We start from the raw sequence: 16,478 nt of genomic DNA, 5'->3' as shown, positions 1-16,478 counted from the left end.
TAGTCTTTAACAACTTTTGTGCTATTTCATTATTTAATTTAAAGCGTTTTTCCAATAGCACTATAAATATTCATTACACGAAAGCGAGGTGGAATACGAAAAGCTGGAGGATATCGCTTTCATTGGTTTTGCTCAGCGTTGGAGGATCTTGGAGGAGTACACTTCCTCACAGTAGTCAAATATTCGCATGTATGTATTTTGCGATTCAGAAGGGCTGTCAGCTATTAATTGCACATTCTTGACCGTTCATTTAAATTATTAAAATGTGTGCGAATAAGTCACGAAATCTCTCTTAAATCGTACTTCCGCTCATGGCTTATTCCACTAAATTGTATTCACTTGTGACTCATTCACTTACAAATAAATTGACGTGCAGTTCTAGGTATTATCCGGTCGGTAATCTAAAACTTTTTTTTTTTTAACCTATTTCGGTAAAACCTTTACGCAAAATGCAATAAAAGCAATTATATAAAGTAAGCCAGTCAAGTTGAGAATAGTTTAATTAATCGGATTAAATTATGTGGGCATGGCTAAATGTTCTATATAGCTGGTATTATTCGACGGAAGATCAAAATTGAGGGAATCGTCGTATTTGTTGAATCGGTAATGGCCCGGTTGACAACTTTTAAATCCTTGTCGCTCACATTCAAAAAAGTTCGATTTGGCGCGCTCCACTCGGTATATTTTTCAAATGAGACCGTATATTTCGGTGCTGTTCTGAGGGTCATACTGTAGAAATACTGGTTTTCGCCGCGCTCCCATGGTATTTTTGTCAATTTCATCAATCTATTAATTTAATTTTCAATGTTTTATAGAAATCCAATAAAAGCAAGTATTTCAAATAGGCCAATCATGTATAGAATTGATTCATCAATCGTACAAAATTGAGTGGGCATGGCAATATGTTCCATATAGATAGTATTATTCAACGGAACAAAGAATATGAGGAATTCGAATTCGCCGCAGTTCGCCCCAGTTCGCTTTAGCAACAATGAGTCTCGTTCCATACACAAACATGTTGCTTATTCCATGCACACATACCCTGGGGGTAATGGATGCTATAGAATTGTGAATACGTTTGTCTTCCAAGGCTCAGTAGGTATCAGGATCGAGATAAATATATACAAGATACTAATAATACGCATGAATAAGTCAAAAACATGTCAATTTGAGAAAAGGTCTTAATAAATTGCGTTTGATCTACATATAAAATTAATGAAATAGGGTGTACAAAGGCCTATACACGCATCATGTCCTTAAATACCAGCAACATTGCGACTGATTTTTTGTTGAACTATTTTGTTCAAACCTTGTTTTAGCCAAAATACAAAAAAAGCAAGGACTAAAAACTAACCAATTGTGTAGAAAATTTATTCATCTTTGTTCGAAAATTATGTGGGCATGGCTAAATGTTCTATATAGCTAGTAATATTCCACGGAAAATAAAAAACGAGGAATATGTATAACAGAACTTGACTTCGTCAAGTATATTTCTACGGTCACACTGCTAGCGTACCTTTTTAACTCTTGGCGCATTATTTTTGTTTATTGTTTGTTTTATTTATTGCAATAATTGAGTACATCCAATAGAAAGTTAAGCCATCAGTTATCCATGAATGGTTTTAACGATGGCGACTTCAAGGATTTGCGGTCCAAACTGGATGTTATGGGCTTCAACCAGACGCTGCCCGTTCTGGCCATTCCATTGGTGCAAGCAATTTTCGGTGACCTGGTCAAGACGACGGAATGTCTTAGGGACACAAAGAAGCAAGTTGCCGATCTGCTAGAGGTACCCACATATGAATATGTTCCCAGTAGCCAGTAGCTAATCCTACTAAGATTACTATTAAGGAAATGGGTCAAGCGGTTGCTAAGCTACGATTTGTTGTGTCTTTAAAGGAGAAAACCTGTTGGGAGCTGGGCGTTGAACCCTACAAGTGCGACAACTCCCGCCTGCTAGCTGAATGCAATGAGCTCCACTTGCAGTTTCTTAGGGATCGCGAGGACTACGAGCTGCGCTTGTGTGGTATGTGATCTTGAACCTTATCTTGGGAAAAACTTTTAAAAATGTTTATCGCCAGAGGCCGAACGACGGATGAGGAGTCTGGAGACGGACAAGGAACACTTGCAAAGCCATAACGTGGGGTTACAGAACCAGTTAGATGCCTTGCTAAACAAACAACTGGCTGGCACGTCTTCGACGGCTGGCAAACGAACGCATGTGTCGTCCACCCGCCAGAGTATGTTTGAATTTTCCTCCACTGCTAGATGCTGTATAATGCTGGAGATTCTTTTCAGCTAAGAAACCTTTCATAACCACAGTACGCGCTGGAAACATTCTGCCCTGCGTTCTTGGCACTGCACTCAAATGTACGAAATGCAATGCGGGAGTATTTCAGAAGACCACGACAACCACCCAGGATGGGGTGACAGTCACACAGACCAGCGGCCAGGAGGAGCTCGACAAGCTGCAAAATGATCTAGCCACATCCAGCGAACAATTGGAGTTCTACAAGCGGAAAGTTGAGTCGCGCAATCGGGAGATTCGTCGACTGAATGATATGCTATCTGGGGGACGGCCGCCCGCTGCTTTGGCCAAGGACTGTTGCTACAGGGAAGTGGGTGCCTTATCGGAGGACATTGACCTGCTGCAGCGCGAGAAGGCTGAACTGATGATGCAGGTGCGCGAGTACCAAGACAAAATGCACGATGCCATGCAGAGAGCCCTAAGCTCAGACGAGGACAAGCGGCAGCTTCAAATGAACCTAGATGAGCTCAAGCAGGCAGCCCTACAGGTCGAAGAGCAGGCCAATTTGGAAATCGATGCCCGGGAACTGGAGGTGAAGCATCTCCAGGTCGAGCTGAAGCAACTGCAGCAGCGAAACGAACAAAGGTTCAAAGATGTGCGTCTGACAGGAGGAGCATCTCCTATTGCTATTCCCTGTGACAAGCGTAATCTGAACGAACGTCTTAATCTGCTAACCCGTCGCGAGGAGGAATTAAATACCATCATTGATAAGCAGAAGAAAAAGCTTGGAAAAATGCATGCCAAGATAATGGAGCTGCAAAAGGAGGCGAAGGACCATAACGAAAACAACTCCGTCACCCTCAACGAAGAGAAGATACGGCTGACGTCCGAGCGGGACTTCTTCCAGAAGGAATATCTCCGGATAATGGCCAGATCCGGCTCAGAGTCAGAGGTAGCCTTCCTGCGTGCTCAATTGAAGTCCAAGGACGAGGAGCTGCGGACACTGCGGGATGAGCTGTGCTCCAACAAACTTCAATACTCGCCCCAGAAGAACACCCACTACGAGACCCTGCCGCCGTCCACCGCCAGTAGCTCTGGGAACAACAGCAATCGAAGCGACTGCGTACAGGCTGCCATCGGGCGGGTCGAAAGGGAGCGCGATTGTGCCAGGTCGGAGCTGGAGAGAGTGCGCTGCGAGCGGGACATGATTAGGGAGAAGCAGCTGTGCTCTGTTCAATTGCATGCCGAGGAGCTGCTGGTCCTGCGGCAGCGCAACGAGGATCTCAATGATCGCTTGCGGCAGCTGGAACGCGACAACAGGGAACTGAACTCAGCTCGGCTTCCAGCGGAAACGAATATAGCCCTGCTCAAGGAGGACATAGCCCAGTTGAGGCATCGCGTGGCCTCGCTTCAAGCCGAAAGCGAGCAGCTAAAGACCGAGATCGGTCAGATAACGTAAGTTGATTTGACTATTAATCAAGATGAGTAAATTTCGTAATGCATCAACCTTCTGGCAGCATGCTCAATGAACAGAATGAGCGAATTATAGCCGACTTCCAAGGTAAACTTATGATATCCGAGCGTCAGCGACAGTCGGCAGATGTCCGGGCCAGCACACTGGACTCCAGTCGCGAATCCAACAGGAATGAGGTCACCCAACTGCGCGCCGAGATCGGAGCCCTGCGCCAGACCTACATTAGCCTGGAGACTGAAAAAGACACTCTTCTGGTAAAAGGCCAGAGCTCTGCTCCCCTTTCATTCTATTTACTTTTTGTCGATCTTCTTTAATGCTTCTCGTCAACATTAGCATCAGTTGGATGGCAAAACCGAGCGAGCATATAAATTGGAATACGAGCTCAAGGACTGCAAGGAGAAGCGGAATTGTCTGGAACAAAGCGTCAAGGAACTGGAGGAGCAAGTGCGGTGAGTCCTTAGTCCTGAATAGAATCGCTGAACGTCTGTCCGGTCCGTGTGTTGCCCCATTGGATCGACTAAAAACTTTAAAGTGTGTTTCCTGCCTTATCGCATTGCTTAGGGTCTGGTCTTCTGCTCGGATTATAATTCCAAGCACCACCTTATACCCGAATATTACTCGAACATCTTTATTTCCTGTTTGCACGCGACTCGTTTGAGGCGGAAGCGCGATCCACGCGTAACCGGCATCGGTTTGGTGTCGCTTGGGCCACTTGATAGCGCAGACATCTCGGGTCAACGTCCTCTCGTCCTTAGGGCTGAATAGAATCGTTGAACGTCTGTCCTTGCAAGGAACAGTAGTATTTTTGTTTATTTTGCACATTTCTTTATTTTATTTGTCTTATTGAGAGTTATCTTAAATACAACTCGTATATTAGTCGCTGTAATACATTCATGGCACAATCCTATCCCCCGTGGCTGCGAAACCATCGAAAAGGTTACCCGAATATTTCTAAAAACCACCTAAAACAACAAGAACAAAATGGTTAATGGAATAACAAATGGATCACTGCGATCAAAAAACACTTGGCATGCATCACAAAAGATCATAGAGAAGGATGAAGATAGTAGGCATGCGGGGACTCAAAACCAGACCCAGACAAAGACCCAGAGACTACAAAGGATAGTTTGAAAGGCTCGTATTAACATTTAGTTTAGGGAGGGAGAACCGGAGTGTAGATCATTGAGGAACTTTGAGTTGTGTCGCTCGATCGTTAAATACCTCGCCAGGCTCACGCTTGGAGCACTGCAGTTGCTTAGGCCCCTCTGGTCCGCCTCCGTGGCCGTGTAGCCGGGGCGGCAGACGCACTTGGCTCGACTGCCGAAGGCCAAGATCGATGTATTCGTCTGGGAGTGACTCTTGAGTGGCTCTAGCCACTGGCCAGCCCCACAGGGACCTCGGGTGTACAGCTTGTGACACTGGCCGTTGATCTCGACCATGCCAGGCGTCGACTCGCAGATGTTCTGCTCCACGTCGGCGCCCGAGCCGGAGCCAGATCCGGAGCCCGGGCCGGAACACTGTTGGTCCAAGTTAGTGAGTACTCCCGCACAGCCGCACATTCCATTGTAGGAGATGCCGTCGAGCGAGGGGCGCGCGGTGAAATCGAAGATCACCACTTGATGGAGCGAGCACGGGCCCTGGGAGCCTATTCGATAGCAAGAGTCCTCGGCCGGGAAGTACAGGCGATTCTTGCCGCAAAAGTTGCGCACACAGGAGGTGGCATTCACCAGGAACTCGTTGGCACCGCACGGTCCCCGTGTGTACAGGCGATAGCAGATGCCATCGGTCCAGGGCACGTAGCCTTCCTTGCACAGACACCTGGCCCGAGGCAGCAGTTGCAAAGAGCCATCACTCGTCGCCTCAGCATTGTCGGGTATGCGAAATATGTGTCCAGGAGGACAGGGTCCCGGAGTATCTGAAATCAGGAGAGAACTTGGAATAAGGAGGGGGGACTACTGTACTGTCAAATGGAATCCTACCGAGCTCGAAGCACATCTGCTGAGGGGCATGATATTGGGGCAGATGCTGCTGGCAATCGCACCGACCACCCGGCATGAAAATGTGACCCGGCGTGGAGCAAGGTCCTTTGGTATAGTGCTCATAACACGAGTCCTCCGACGGAGAGTAGTACAATGCCAGTTCGCCTGCATCCTCGCACCTGCACTCGGCCAGCCCGTCCTCGTTGCGCACCAGCAACTTTCCCCGGCTGCAGGGTCCACGACTACGTCGCGTATAGCACTTGTTGTCTCTCGGCCAGAAGATCATTCCATCGGGGCACTGCAACGGACGCTTGCAGGTGCCCCACCGGTTGCCAGTCCTAGGATGAGGAGGAAATTGTGAATGAATGGTGAATGAGCCAGATCCCTCCATGGGCTCACCTCTTGGCCTGATCTGGTAGGGGCTGAAAGTATTCTGTGCTCTGACACGGACCCCGCTCGTAAAGCTTGTGGCACACAGAGCTGGTCAGAGGACTGAGAGCAGTTCCCGGCGGACAGCGGCACTCGGCCGCAGGAAGATCCTTCCGCTTGGCACTAACTGGTGTGGGACTCAGCTCCATGGTGTCTGGACAGGGATAGCCCAGAGTGAAGATCTTGAAGCACTTCTTTAGCGGCGTCCAGTAGAGCAGCTGCCAGCCCCCGGACATGCTGGCGCAGGGGTTCGTGGCCGGATCACTCCAGGGTGGCGGCACAATGCCGGCCGCCACCTGATAGCTGTGCTGTGAGCTGGTCAGCAGCAACAGCAGGCAGGTAATCATGGTTGAGCCCGCCTGGAGGGCTGCCCAGCAGATGAGCAGCTTGCGACGTCTCATGGTGGACCTGGAAGAGCAAGAGGACCAATAGTTTGGCATCAGCTGGGAAGGCAACTAATGGATTTTCACTTTTGTTTGGCAGAGTGGGGCTAGGGTAGGAGGAGGAGGAGGCTCGGCTTGGCTCGGCTCGCCTCTCATTATACCGGATGATTGATGATTTTTCTATTGTCGGGGGCAGCTGTTTATAAATCAATTCACTTTTGCGGACGCGGACGCAGACGCAGGCACAGGCCCCGAAGCGAGTCCAATTTGAATTAGCCAACCCTCTGGGGCATCTGATTATCGCAGTGCTTGGACTCGAACTAGCCCCGGTCAGAGCCGCAGCCAGAGACGAAACGAACCAAAAACCACAACAGAAAAACCAGTAAACGGTTCGTGCGCTGTTAACCATGACCCAAATACCCATTTATCTTGACTTCTGTTCGCCTTGCGTCTGCTTGGCCAGAAATCTTCTGCTGCTCATAATCGAAACGCCATTTTATGTAAGAGCAAATGACGAAACCTGCAACAGTGGCAGGCAACACATCGGCCACAACAGCCCCAGCAGCAGCCGCAGCAGCAGCCGCAGCCGCCGCCGCAGAAGCCAGCCAAGCGGTGGACACGAGAGGTGCCACACTCTGCACCAGTTCCCCATATACATGTATCCGATCCATGCTGGCGGATAGTTGCGTGATTTCTGGCCAGTCTTAGGTTGCGTTGTTAGCTGCTGTAATAGCAACAGGTTTGGGGTTTGGCTTTGGGTTTGGTTTGGGCTCTTGGTTTTGCTTTTGTTTTACATCCAATCAAAATCTTCCCTCTCCTGTGATTCTTGCCTCGACACACAACAATGATTAGTGATTATTTGCTTAGGCACCTTTTGCAACTCCTTCGTGAATTTCCAAAAACAAGTTGGAGTGCGCTCAATTTGGATTTTGATTTGGCTGTAGCGTCCTCCCCGCAACGAAACGATAACACAATAACAAAACAAAACATATAAAAAAGAAACACATCAAAAACGCGATCATCCAAAAGACATACAATTCAATTCCCTAAGGCAGAACCGACGCGACTCGACCGATACCGACCAATCGACCGACCAACCAACCAACCAACTAACCGACCGACCGACTGAGCCGACCGTTCGCTCAGGCAGGTAACAAACATCTGAGCCCGGCCAACACTCTGCTGGCCTGCCCGACTCGCTCTTAGCGTCCAGCGCGCTCTTGCATGGAAACTACAAGCTGCAGAGCATAGTTTATGTCAAAGATTTAGTAGCCATGTGTTAACCACTTTGGCCGTAAAGCCAACAGCCAACAGCCGACAGCCAACAGCGGGCGTCGAAATGTCAGTCATCGAGCATACACATGTCATGCCCATACCCGTACATATGTATGTACTTGCGAGTATATCCCTCGCTATTCTCTTTCTCTTAGCCTTTTGGGTTCTGCGTCAGCCCCCGACGGGTATTTGAACTTTGTTTAGCCTTAATGACTGACAGACAAAGACGTTGATGGCGATGGCGATGGCGACTTCACTGCTCTGTGAGCTGTGTGTTCTTGAGCTTCAATCCGAATTGCGGATGTGTGCCTGCTACGTGCCTGGCATTCACATATATCTACATATATCTAGACACACATGTATATTTGTGTCTGGTTGCTTTTGGGGCGCCCGAGAGAGGGTCAGGCTCCTCGAGTCTTTAGCATTGGTTGAGCTCTGCAGCCAGACGGGGTCTTGCCTTGTCCGAACCTTAATGATAATTCAATATTCGGGCGCAATACAGGGGAGAAAAGATGTATGTGATCGAGGGTCTAGGAAAACAATGATTAGCCTAGGATTGGTGTGTCAAGATTGTAGAACAGTGAATAGTTCTAATCGATTTCCTATGTGTACACTCTCTCCAAAACAGCAAACTGACCAACCAAATTCGACAGCACGACTCGGAGCTGAATGAGACTTCAACGGAAAGTAAAACGCTGCGGCAGCAGATTGTGGCACTCAAAGCCAGCCGCGATGAGGCCATAGCAGAGAATGGGTGAGCAAAAAAGACATTACCGCAGCGATCGTAGAACTGCTTCCGCGCTCAGCCAAAGTTTTTTCCTCGCACAGTGACCATTAATATGTACTTTTTTATGGCAATTTTTTTATAATACTATGTACATGTGTACACATTTTGTAATCGCTGTAGCCGCCTGATGGACAAACTGACCGATGCCCAGGTGGAGGCCAGGACGCTGCAGAAGAAGCTCAGGGAGTCGGAGCTGAAGGTTGCGAACATGAAGGAGCAGCTGCACAACTACGTCCAGGAGGTTAAGAAGGCCGAGGACCTGCTCATGCAAAAGGTCAGTCTAGTTATTTAAGTTGTGGATAAGAGACAAGTACTCGAGCCGCCAAACTAATGCCGACAGGTATGCTCTAACTTTAAGGAAAAGGAGCGGGACGAGCTTCTGGACAACTTCCACAGCCTCACCACCGAACAGGTGGCGCTCGAGGGCAACAATTACAGCCTGGAGTGTGAGGCAGCCGAATCAAAGTAAGTAAACATTGCTTTTGCGGCTTGGGCTAAAGTCTAATCGTTTCAGGCGTCAGATCTGCGAGCTGGAGTGCGAGGTGCGCAACCTCAAGGATCATCTGCAGTGCTGCCAATGCAAACTGAAGGAGATGGAAGTACAACTTACCGCCGCCCGGGCGAAGGCCCGCTGCCTGAAGCAGGAACTGGAGAATGCCCGCGACGATCTGCGCATCCAGAAGGTCGATCTTGACGCTCGTAGAGAGCTGTGCGACAAGCTGGATGTGGAGAAGGAGAAGCTTAATGCGGAGCTGAATGAAGTCAATGAAACTAGAAAGAAGGTGAGCTTTAGCTCGTCCCCCAATGCGTACCACTATCCTTGCTAAGGCCCTAGTCTTAGTTTGCCTCGTCGCATGCTAATCCAAGCTTACTAACTGTCAGAGTTAGTGAGTGCGTAGTGGTAGTCCAACTAGCGGTATAACTACAACCACAATAACTAGAATCAACTTCGCAGTTGGACAAGCAATGCAAGCAGCTGCGCGACGAACTCCAACAGACGGCGGCCGTCAACCAAGTGGCCACAGCGACCACGGACGAGTTGCTGGAGAACCTGCACCAAGATCAACAGCGTCAGGATGACGACGGCATCAGGACCAACAACGAGATGGAACGACTACGACATCTGTACCAACAGACCATGGTAAGCAAACGTGAATCAATCTTGATAGACGACACACTTTAGGCCCTTCCCTTTCCCCCTTTGAAATAAGGAAAAGCTGCAGGAGGAGCGTCTTCGCTGCACTCAACAGAAGCAACTGGCCACCAAGTACGAGGAGCAGGCCCGTGAACTGCGCAAGAACCTCGAGCAGGATCGTTTCTGTAGGGCCCGTACGCGTGAAGTCAGTCCAAGGGTGCCCTCGGAAACGTTGTAGACATGTTCGATCCTTTTATTCATTAATTTTGTTCGTTAGTTTCATTTTAACTCAAATTTTATGTTCTTAGAGGCTCTCGAAGTTGTATAATAAAAATTGTAAAAACGAAATTAAAATTTGTGCTAACGTTACTCCTTCTGCTCCTCGTCCTCCTGCAGAATGGATCGGCTGTCGTTCGTGCAGATGGAGGCCAGGCTGACGTAGGTTCTGAGCAAGCAGGGGCAGTGTGCGAATTGCGGCAACCCGAAATCATCCTCGTTGTTGCTGAAGTCTTCCCCGTATACAGTCTGGTATTCTGACCCCATGCAGGTAATCTCGGTGGCGGCAGAATTGCTGGATCCTGGGAAGATACGATTAATGAGGTAGGAAAAGTGGAAATAAATATATCTTTTCGCTTACGGCAAGAGTATCCGCCGTTGTTGTCTTCGGTGGAATACATTCTTCCGAAGGCAGCGTTCGACTGACTGGTGCTGTCGGTATCGCAATCCGACTGGCTCATACGTGTCTTTACGATCCGCTCCCAGTCAATTCTGCTTCGAATATTGTCCGCAATATTGCGCATCGCCCGCACTTTCCCGCACTCATCCTCGAAGGTGACAGAGCGTGTACGCTTCTCGCAGACATAAATCGGCACCACTTGCTTACACGCATCATTATCGGCTGTGGCACAGTTGAAGGCGCCAGACAACTGACACAGTGCTGGGAGTCTTGGAACTAGAGATTGGTTGGGCGGATTATATGTGCTGCCATTTGAGTACTGATAATTTATACGACGCGAGGACGTTGCCTGTGGCCCAAGGTAGCTGTCTATGGAGATGTTGCATCCGGAGAGACTACGCCCACTGCAATCAGTGTCACAGCCATGTGCCTGAACATGCTTCTTGTTGAGAACCTTAGACGGTTCATTATCCATATTATTACTGGTGGTACCAGTACCACTGCTGTCTACATTTTCTGCATCCTCAGAGCGCCCGTAGCTGTACTGATACGTGGACTCGTATTGTTGATACTGCTTGGTATTGTCGGGCCCTTTCTGTTGGGATTTGTTATTCGTGGGCGACGACTTCCTAGATCGCTCTGTATGCTTGACTCTACCGGAAGTTTTTGGCTTCTCGACCTTTGGTTGGTTGGTGTCACAGTAACATCCCGCTGGATGAAGGTCACACTTAGCCGCCGGAGGCAATGGATCACAGAATGGCGACGACTTTTTTAAGGGACACGCTGTACCAACTGGAATGTCTTCGTCGTCAACTAGGTACTGTTGCTCTTTGGGTTCCTCGAGGACCTGCGTTTGTTGGCTGGGGCCGGAGGACACTGGCTTACACTGGCACTGCTTAGCCGGATAGCGGCGACTGTTGCTACGGTGTTCTGCATCTGCATCTTGTTCAGATTGCTCTGTTAGGGATCCTCGACTAATATATTTCATATATTTTTGCGAAGAAGGGGATTGAGCACTATAAATTTTCCTTGATAAAGCTGATGGTGAGTCTTGACGCTGATTTTGCTTCTTCTCTTTCTGCGATGCAGTTTGGACATCTTGGACATCTTTGTCATCATTTGGCGACCATGTCGAAAATTGTTCCGCTTTACTGACGGCCACGCCCGATATAGCCGATTTACCGCTGCCGATTTCATGGTTGATTTCCGGCTCTGTTTGGACGAGTCCTTCGTATTGGTTTTCCTGGAGGTCGTTTTGGTCGAGCCTCTCGTGTTGGCTCCCCTGGAGATCGGCTTGGGTAATTCCGTCGTGTTGACTTCCCTGGACATCGGTTTGGGGGACTGTCTCTTGTTGACTCCCCTGCGGGTCAGTTTGCGTAACTTGTTCCTCTAGCGCTTTCAGATCCGTTTGAGTCAACCTCGTCACTTTCTTGGATAATTCTTCATCATTTTGGACTTCCTGGGCACGGCAATCGCATTTCAGGTTGCGACGCACCCTGTCCTTCTCAACTCTTTTATTAGAGGTGGAAATTTGATCCCTTTCGTCATATGCTGATTGCAGGGGCTTACAAGTCCCTGCTGGACAAGAGTCAACACAGACTCTCTTTTGTCCAGCTCTCGGATCACGTCCATCATCCTGTGCGGGGCGTTGGTATGTGTTTTCTCCATCCGGTTGAAATTCCTGAGCAGCGGAAGTGCATTTTTTGTTGTGGCACACGGCTTTGCTCCTCTCAACTCTTTTATCAGAGGTGGATATTGAAACTTGATCGTCATATGCTGATTGCAAAGGCTTTCCAGTCACTCCTGGACAAGAGTCAACACAGACTCTCTTTTGTCCAGCTCTCGGATCACGTCCATCATCCAGTGCGGGGCGTTGGTATGTGTATTCTCCATCCGGTTGAAATTCCTGAGCAGCGGAAGTGCATTTTTTGTTGTGGCACACGGCTTTGCTCCTCTCAACTCTTTTATCAGAGGTGGATATTGAAACTTGATCGTCATATGCTGATTGCGAAGGCTTTCCAGTCACTCCTGGACAAGAGTCAACACAGACTCTCTTTTGTCCAGCTCTCGGATCACGTCCATCATCCTGTGCGGGGCGTTGGTATGTGTATTCTCCATCCGGTTGAAATTCCTGAGCAGCGGAAGTGCATTTTTTGTTGTGGTACACGGCTTTGCTCCTCTCAACTCTTTTATCAGAGGTGGATATTGAAACTTGATCGTCATATGCTGATTGCGAAGGCTTTCCAGTCACTCCTGGACAAGAGTCAACACAAACTCTCTTTTGTCCAGCTCTCGGATCACGTCCATCATCCTGTGCGGGGCGTTGGTATGTGTACTCTCCATCCGGTTGAAATTCCTGAGCAGCGGAAGTGCATTTTTTGTTGCGGCACACGACTTTGCTCCTCTCAACTCTTTTATCAGAGGTGGAAATTAAAACTTCATCGTCATATGCTGATTGCGAAGGCATTCCCGTCACTCCTGGACAAGAGTCAACACAGACTCTCTTTTGTCCAGCTCTCGGATCACGTCCATCATCCTGTGCGGGGCGTTGGTATGTGTATTCTCCATCCGGTTGAAATTCCTGAGCAGCGGAAGTGCATTTTTTGTTGTGGCACACGGCTTTGCTCCTCTCAACTCTTTTATCAGAGGTGGATATTGAAACTTGATCGTCATATGCTGATTGCGAAGGCTTTCCAGTCACTCCTGGACAAGAGTCAACACAGACTCTCTTTTGTCCAGCTCTCGGATCACGTCCATCATCCTGTGCGGGGCGTTGGTATGTGTATTCTCCATCCGGTTGAAATTCCTGAGCAGCGGAAGTGCATTTTTTGTTGCGGCACACGACTTTGCTCCTCTCAACTCTTTTATCAGAGGTGGAAATTGAAACTTCATCATCATATGCTGATTGCGGGGACTTTCCAGTCACTCTTGGACAAGAGTCAAGAAAGACTCCCTTTTGTTCAGCCCTCGGGTCACGCCCATTATCCTGTGCAGGGCGTTGGTTAGTGTATTCTCCGTCTGTTTGAAATTCCTGGGCAACGCAACCGCATTTCTTCTTCTGGCACACAGCTCTGTCCCTCTCAACTGTTTTATCAGGTGTGAAAATTGAAACTTGATCGTCATATGCTGATTGCGGGGGTTTTCCAGTCACTCCTGGAACTCCTCCCTTTTGTCCAGATCTCGATTCACTTCTATCTTCCTGAGCGGGGAGTTGGCCTGTGAATTTTCCATCACCTAGTACTTCCTTGAGAAGGCAAGCGCATTTTTTGTTGCTGCACACGGCTTTGCCCCTCTCAGCTCTTTTATCAGAGGTGGACATTTGATCCCTTTCATCATATGCTGATTCCGGGGGCTTTCCAGTCACTCCTGGACAAGAGTCAGCACAGACTCCCTTTTGTCCAGCTCTCGGGTCACGTCCATCGTCCTGTGCGGGGCGTTGGTATGTGTACTCTCCATCCGGTTGAAATTCCTGAGCAGCGGAAGTGCATTTTTTGTTGCGGCACACGGCTTTGCTCCTCTCAACTCTTTTATCAGAGGTGGAAATTGAAACTTCATCGTCATATGCTGATTGTGGGGTCTTTCCAGTCACTCGTGGACAAGAGTCAAGAAGTCCCTTTTGTTCAGCTCTCGGGTCACGCCCATCATCCTGTACGGGGCGTTCGTTGGTGTATTCTCCATCCGTTTGGGCTTCCTGGGAAACGCAAGCGCATTTTTCCTTCTGGCACACTGCTCTGCCCCTCTCACCTGTTTCATCAGGTGTGGAAATTGGAACGCTCTCTTGTTGACTTCCCTGGAGATCGTTTTTGGTGAGCATATCGAGGCGACTGCCGCCCATGTCGGTCTGCGCAGGTCCCTCGTGTTGACTCCCTTGGGGGTCAGTTTGGGTGAGTTGCTCCTCTTGCAACTTCAGATCCGTTTGAGTCAGCCTCGTCTCTTTCTTGACGAATTCATCATCAGTTTGGACTTCCTGGGTAACGCAAGGGCATTTTTCCTTGTGGGAAACGGCTTCGCCCCTCTCAGCTATTTTATCAGTTGTGGAAATTGGAACCCCTTCGTCATATGCGGATTTCGGGGGCTTAAAAGTCCCTCCTGGACAAGAGTCAAGACAGACTAACTCTTCTCCCGATTTCGGTTCGCGTCCATCATCCTGTGCGGGGTGTTGGTATTTGTATTCTGCTTCCGTTTTGTCTTTCTGGCCAGCGCAAACGCATTTTTCCTTGTCGCAGACGCCTCTCTCCTCATATGCTGATTGCGGGGGCTTACAATTCACTGCTGGACAAGAGTCAAGACAGGCCGTCTCCTTATTTTTATCAGGGGTGAAAGCGATTTCGTTATACTTTGATTCCCCGGGCTCCCGCTTTATATGTGGGATTCTAGTGTAGGTGGGATTCGATTCCAGCTGGGATCCCTCGCCTGCTTTTCCCTGTTCACTTCCGGCCTCGCCGTTTTCGTTTTCGTTCTCGTACTTGTCCATGTATTCGAAGAACTTTTGGCCCTTGGTGGTGTTATCCGCTTGCTCGTCTATTTCCTTCCCTTCTGTTTTGAGTTTTCCCACTACTGCCTGGGACTTGGATCCCCGCCTGCGTGTGGATGATTTTGACTTGGATTCCTTCCGCATTGTGACCTTCAGAAGCTTCTCGTGACTCTCGACATTGTACTGGTCCAGCGAGGAGGTGTCGATTGCGGCTCCGCTCTTCTTCAGCTTACTGCGTATCTTTTCATCCACCGCTCTGCTACCTTTTGAGGAGCTCCGGCTCTTCGACCGGGATGGGTCCTCCGAAGCTCGGTGGCTCCTATGCTTTAGTTTTTGAGCACGGTCGGGCATGACGCAGGCACACCAACTGCGACAGAAGTCCTCAGTGTTCAAGTCGGTCGTCGTTCGCGGATTGAACGGAGCCGGTAAGACACACGCCCAGCTCGGCTGATACTGACAGCACGGACTGGGCACTACAGGTATGGGTACACTTGGCCGCAGCCTGCAGCATGCGTAGTTGCTATCGTCTTGAAACTGTTGCTGCGCATCGGCAAAATAGGCGATACATCTTGAGCTGTTTCCATAATCACACTGATATACAGACCGCGGCTCCAGGTCGCGGCACTTGTTCCTCTGCCGGGGTATGTAATTGCAGCCACCTTCAGCTCGTTTGTACCTCTTGTTTGTGTGGGACACGGTTGTACAGCTCAGGGTCTGTATTATTCGCTGGTCACCAGTGTCACAGGATTGGCTCTCATCCGACGACTCTTCCGCGGAGAATTCCTTATCGTGCAGCTCCATATACGACTCTACACTTGGCTGCAGCGTGCAGCATGCGTCGTTGTTATCGTCTTGAAAATGTTGCTGCGCACCGGCAAAACAGGCGACACATCCTGAGCTGTTTCCATAATCACACTGATGTACAGATCGCGGCTCCAGGTCGCGACACTTGTTCCTCTGCCGGGGTATGTAATTGCAGCCACCTTCAGCACGTTTGCACCTCTTGTTTGTGTGTAACACGGTTGTACAGCTCAGGGTCTGTATTATTCGCTGGTCACCAGTGTCACAGGATTGGCCCTCATCCGACGACTCTTCCGCGGAGAACTCCTTATCGTGCAGCTCCATATACGACTCTGAAGCTTTGTACTCGACGGGGTTTTGTATAATATTGCGGCGTAAGAACTTAAGCTGGTCTATTTCATACTTGATCCGCCTGTTCAGCTGGGTCATGTGCTGGCGCTCTCGAGCCTGGGTCTCTCTGTCTGGGACCTTGATGAGGGATCCTCGATCCACTCCCAAATTGTCCGCTGTGCGAAATAAGACCTCACGCACCTGGGTCTGCGTGTTTCTAATGTAGAAGCAATTTCCGTTCTGCATCGATAAGCGTTGCTGTCGCTCGACCAGAATGCGGCCGCCTGGGGGGATTGAGATATTGATATATAGACACATGTTTATAGTCAGTGGTTAACCTACCCTTCTTGTGATTTCTCTCCATTTATATATACTTTTCTTGAAGTAGCTTGAGAGAAACGAGAACGATTTTTACAAAAATATATGATTTTCGTTTTTTTTTTTAGGGCGACCCCTATGTCTACTTTGGCATGCTGACTCGAACTAA

The 16,478-nt window shown here is 49.0% G+C and overlaps 3 protein-coding genes across 9 annotated transcripts; 1 reads left to right on the top strand and 2 right to left on the bottom strand.

The window, feature by feature from the left end:
- The first annotated feature begins 44 nt into the window (after nucleotides 1–44).
- On the top strand, nucleotides 45–10,058 carry Cep135 (Centrosomal protein 135kDa). 5 transcript variants are annotated; one of them, XM_033381949.1, is made up of 13 exons: nucleotides 45–189; nucleotides 1,591–1,789; nucleotides 1,852–2,026; nucleotides 2,082–2,240; nucleotides 2,299–3,703; nucleotides 3,766–3,976; nucleotides 4,056–4,171; nucleotides 8,417–8,542; nucleotides 8,696–8,849; nucleotides 8,916–9,040; nucleotides 9,090–9,357; nucleotides 9,531–9,716; nucleotides 9,787–10,058. In XM_033381949.1, exons 2-13 carry the CDS (start codon nucleotides 1,613–1,615, stop codon nucleotides 9,946–9,948), a joined length of 3,264 nt encoding a protein of 1,087 aa, XP_033237840.1. In that variant the 5' UTR covers nucleotides 45–189; nucleotides 1,591–1,612; the 3' UTR covers nucleotides 9,949–10,058. The 5 variants fall into 5 exon arrangements, with proteins under 5 accessions (XP_033237840.1, XP_033237841.1, XP_033237839.1 ...); XM_033381950.1 differs by lacking the exon at nucleotides 45–189 and having other exon boundaries at nucleotides 1,477–1,789; nucleotides 8,934–9,040; XM_033381948.1 differs by lacking the exon at nucleotides 45–189 and having other exon boundaries at nucleotides 1,477–1,789.
- LOC4813678 (uncharacterized) lies at nucleotides 4,493–7,797 on the bottom strand. Of its 3 annotated transcripts, none has more exons than XM_033381951.1 (5): nucleotides 7,549–7,797; nucleotides 7,385–7,451; nucleotides 6,101–6,538; nucleotides 5,702–6,039; nucleotides 4,493–5,637 (listed from the first exon to the last, which is right to left on the bottom strand). In XM_033381951.1, exons 3-5 carry the CDS (start codon nucleotides 6,529–6,531, stop codon nucleotides 4,871–4,873), a joined length of 1,536 nt encoding a protein of 511 aa, XP_033237842.1. In that variant the 5' UTR covers nucleotides 6,532–6,538; nucleotides 7,385–7,451; nucleotides 7,549–7,797; the 3' UTR covers nucleotides 4,493–4,870. The 3 variants fall into 3 exon arrangements, with proteins under 3 accessions (XP_033237842.1, XP_015042585.2, XP_001353174.4); XM_015187099.2 differs by having other exon boundaries at nucleotides 4,493–4,684; nucleotides 4,944–5,637; nucleotides 7,385–7,796; XM_001353138.4 differs by having other exon boundaries at nucleotides 7,385–7,797.
- LOC6900354 (uncharacterized) lies at nucleotides 9,988–16,477 on the bottom strand. The gene is made up of 3 exons (XM_002134713.3): nucleotides 16,334–16,477; nucleotides 10,348–16,275; nucleotides 9,988–10,288 (listed from the first exon to the last, which is right to left on the bottom strand). Exons 1-3 carry the CDS (start codon nucleotides 16,353–16,355, stop codon nucleotides 10,077–10,079), a joined length of 6,162 nt encoding a protein of 2,053 aa, XP_002134749.3. The 5' UTR covers nucleotides 16,356–16,477; the 3' UTR covers nucleotides 9,988–10,076.
- Between the last annotated feature and the right edge of the window lies 1 nt (nucleotide 16,478).

This window comes from Drosophila pseudoobscura, chromosome X (genome assembly GCF_009870125.1).
Source record: "Drosophila pseudoobscura strain MV-25-SWS-2005 chromosome X, UCI_Dpse_MV25, whole genome shotgun sequence".
Classification (NCBI taxonomy): Eukaryota; Metazoa; Arthropoda; class Insecta; order Diptera; family Drosophilidae; genus Drosophila; species Drosophila pseudoobscura.
The sequence above is the reverse complement of the archived record's forward strand: the minus strand, read 5'-3'. Positions and strand labels throughout refer to the sequence as shown.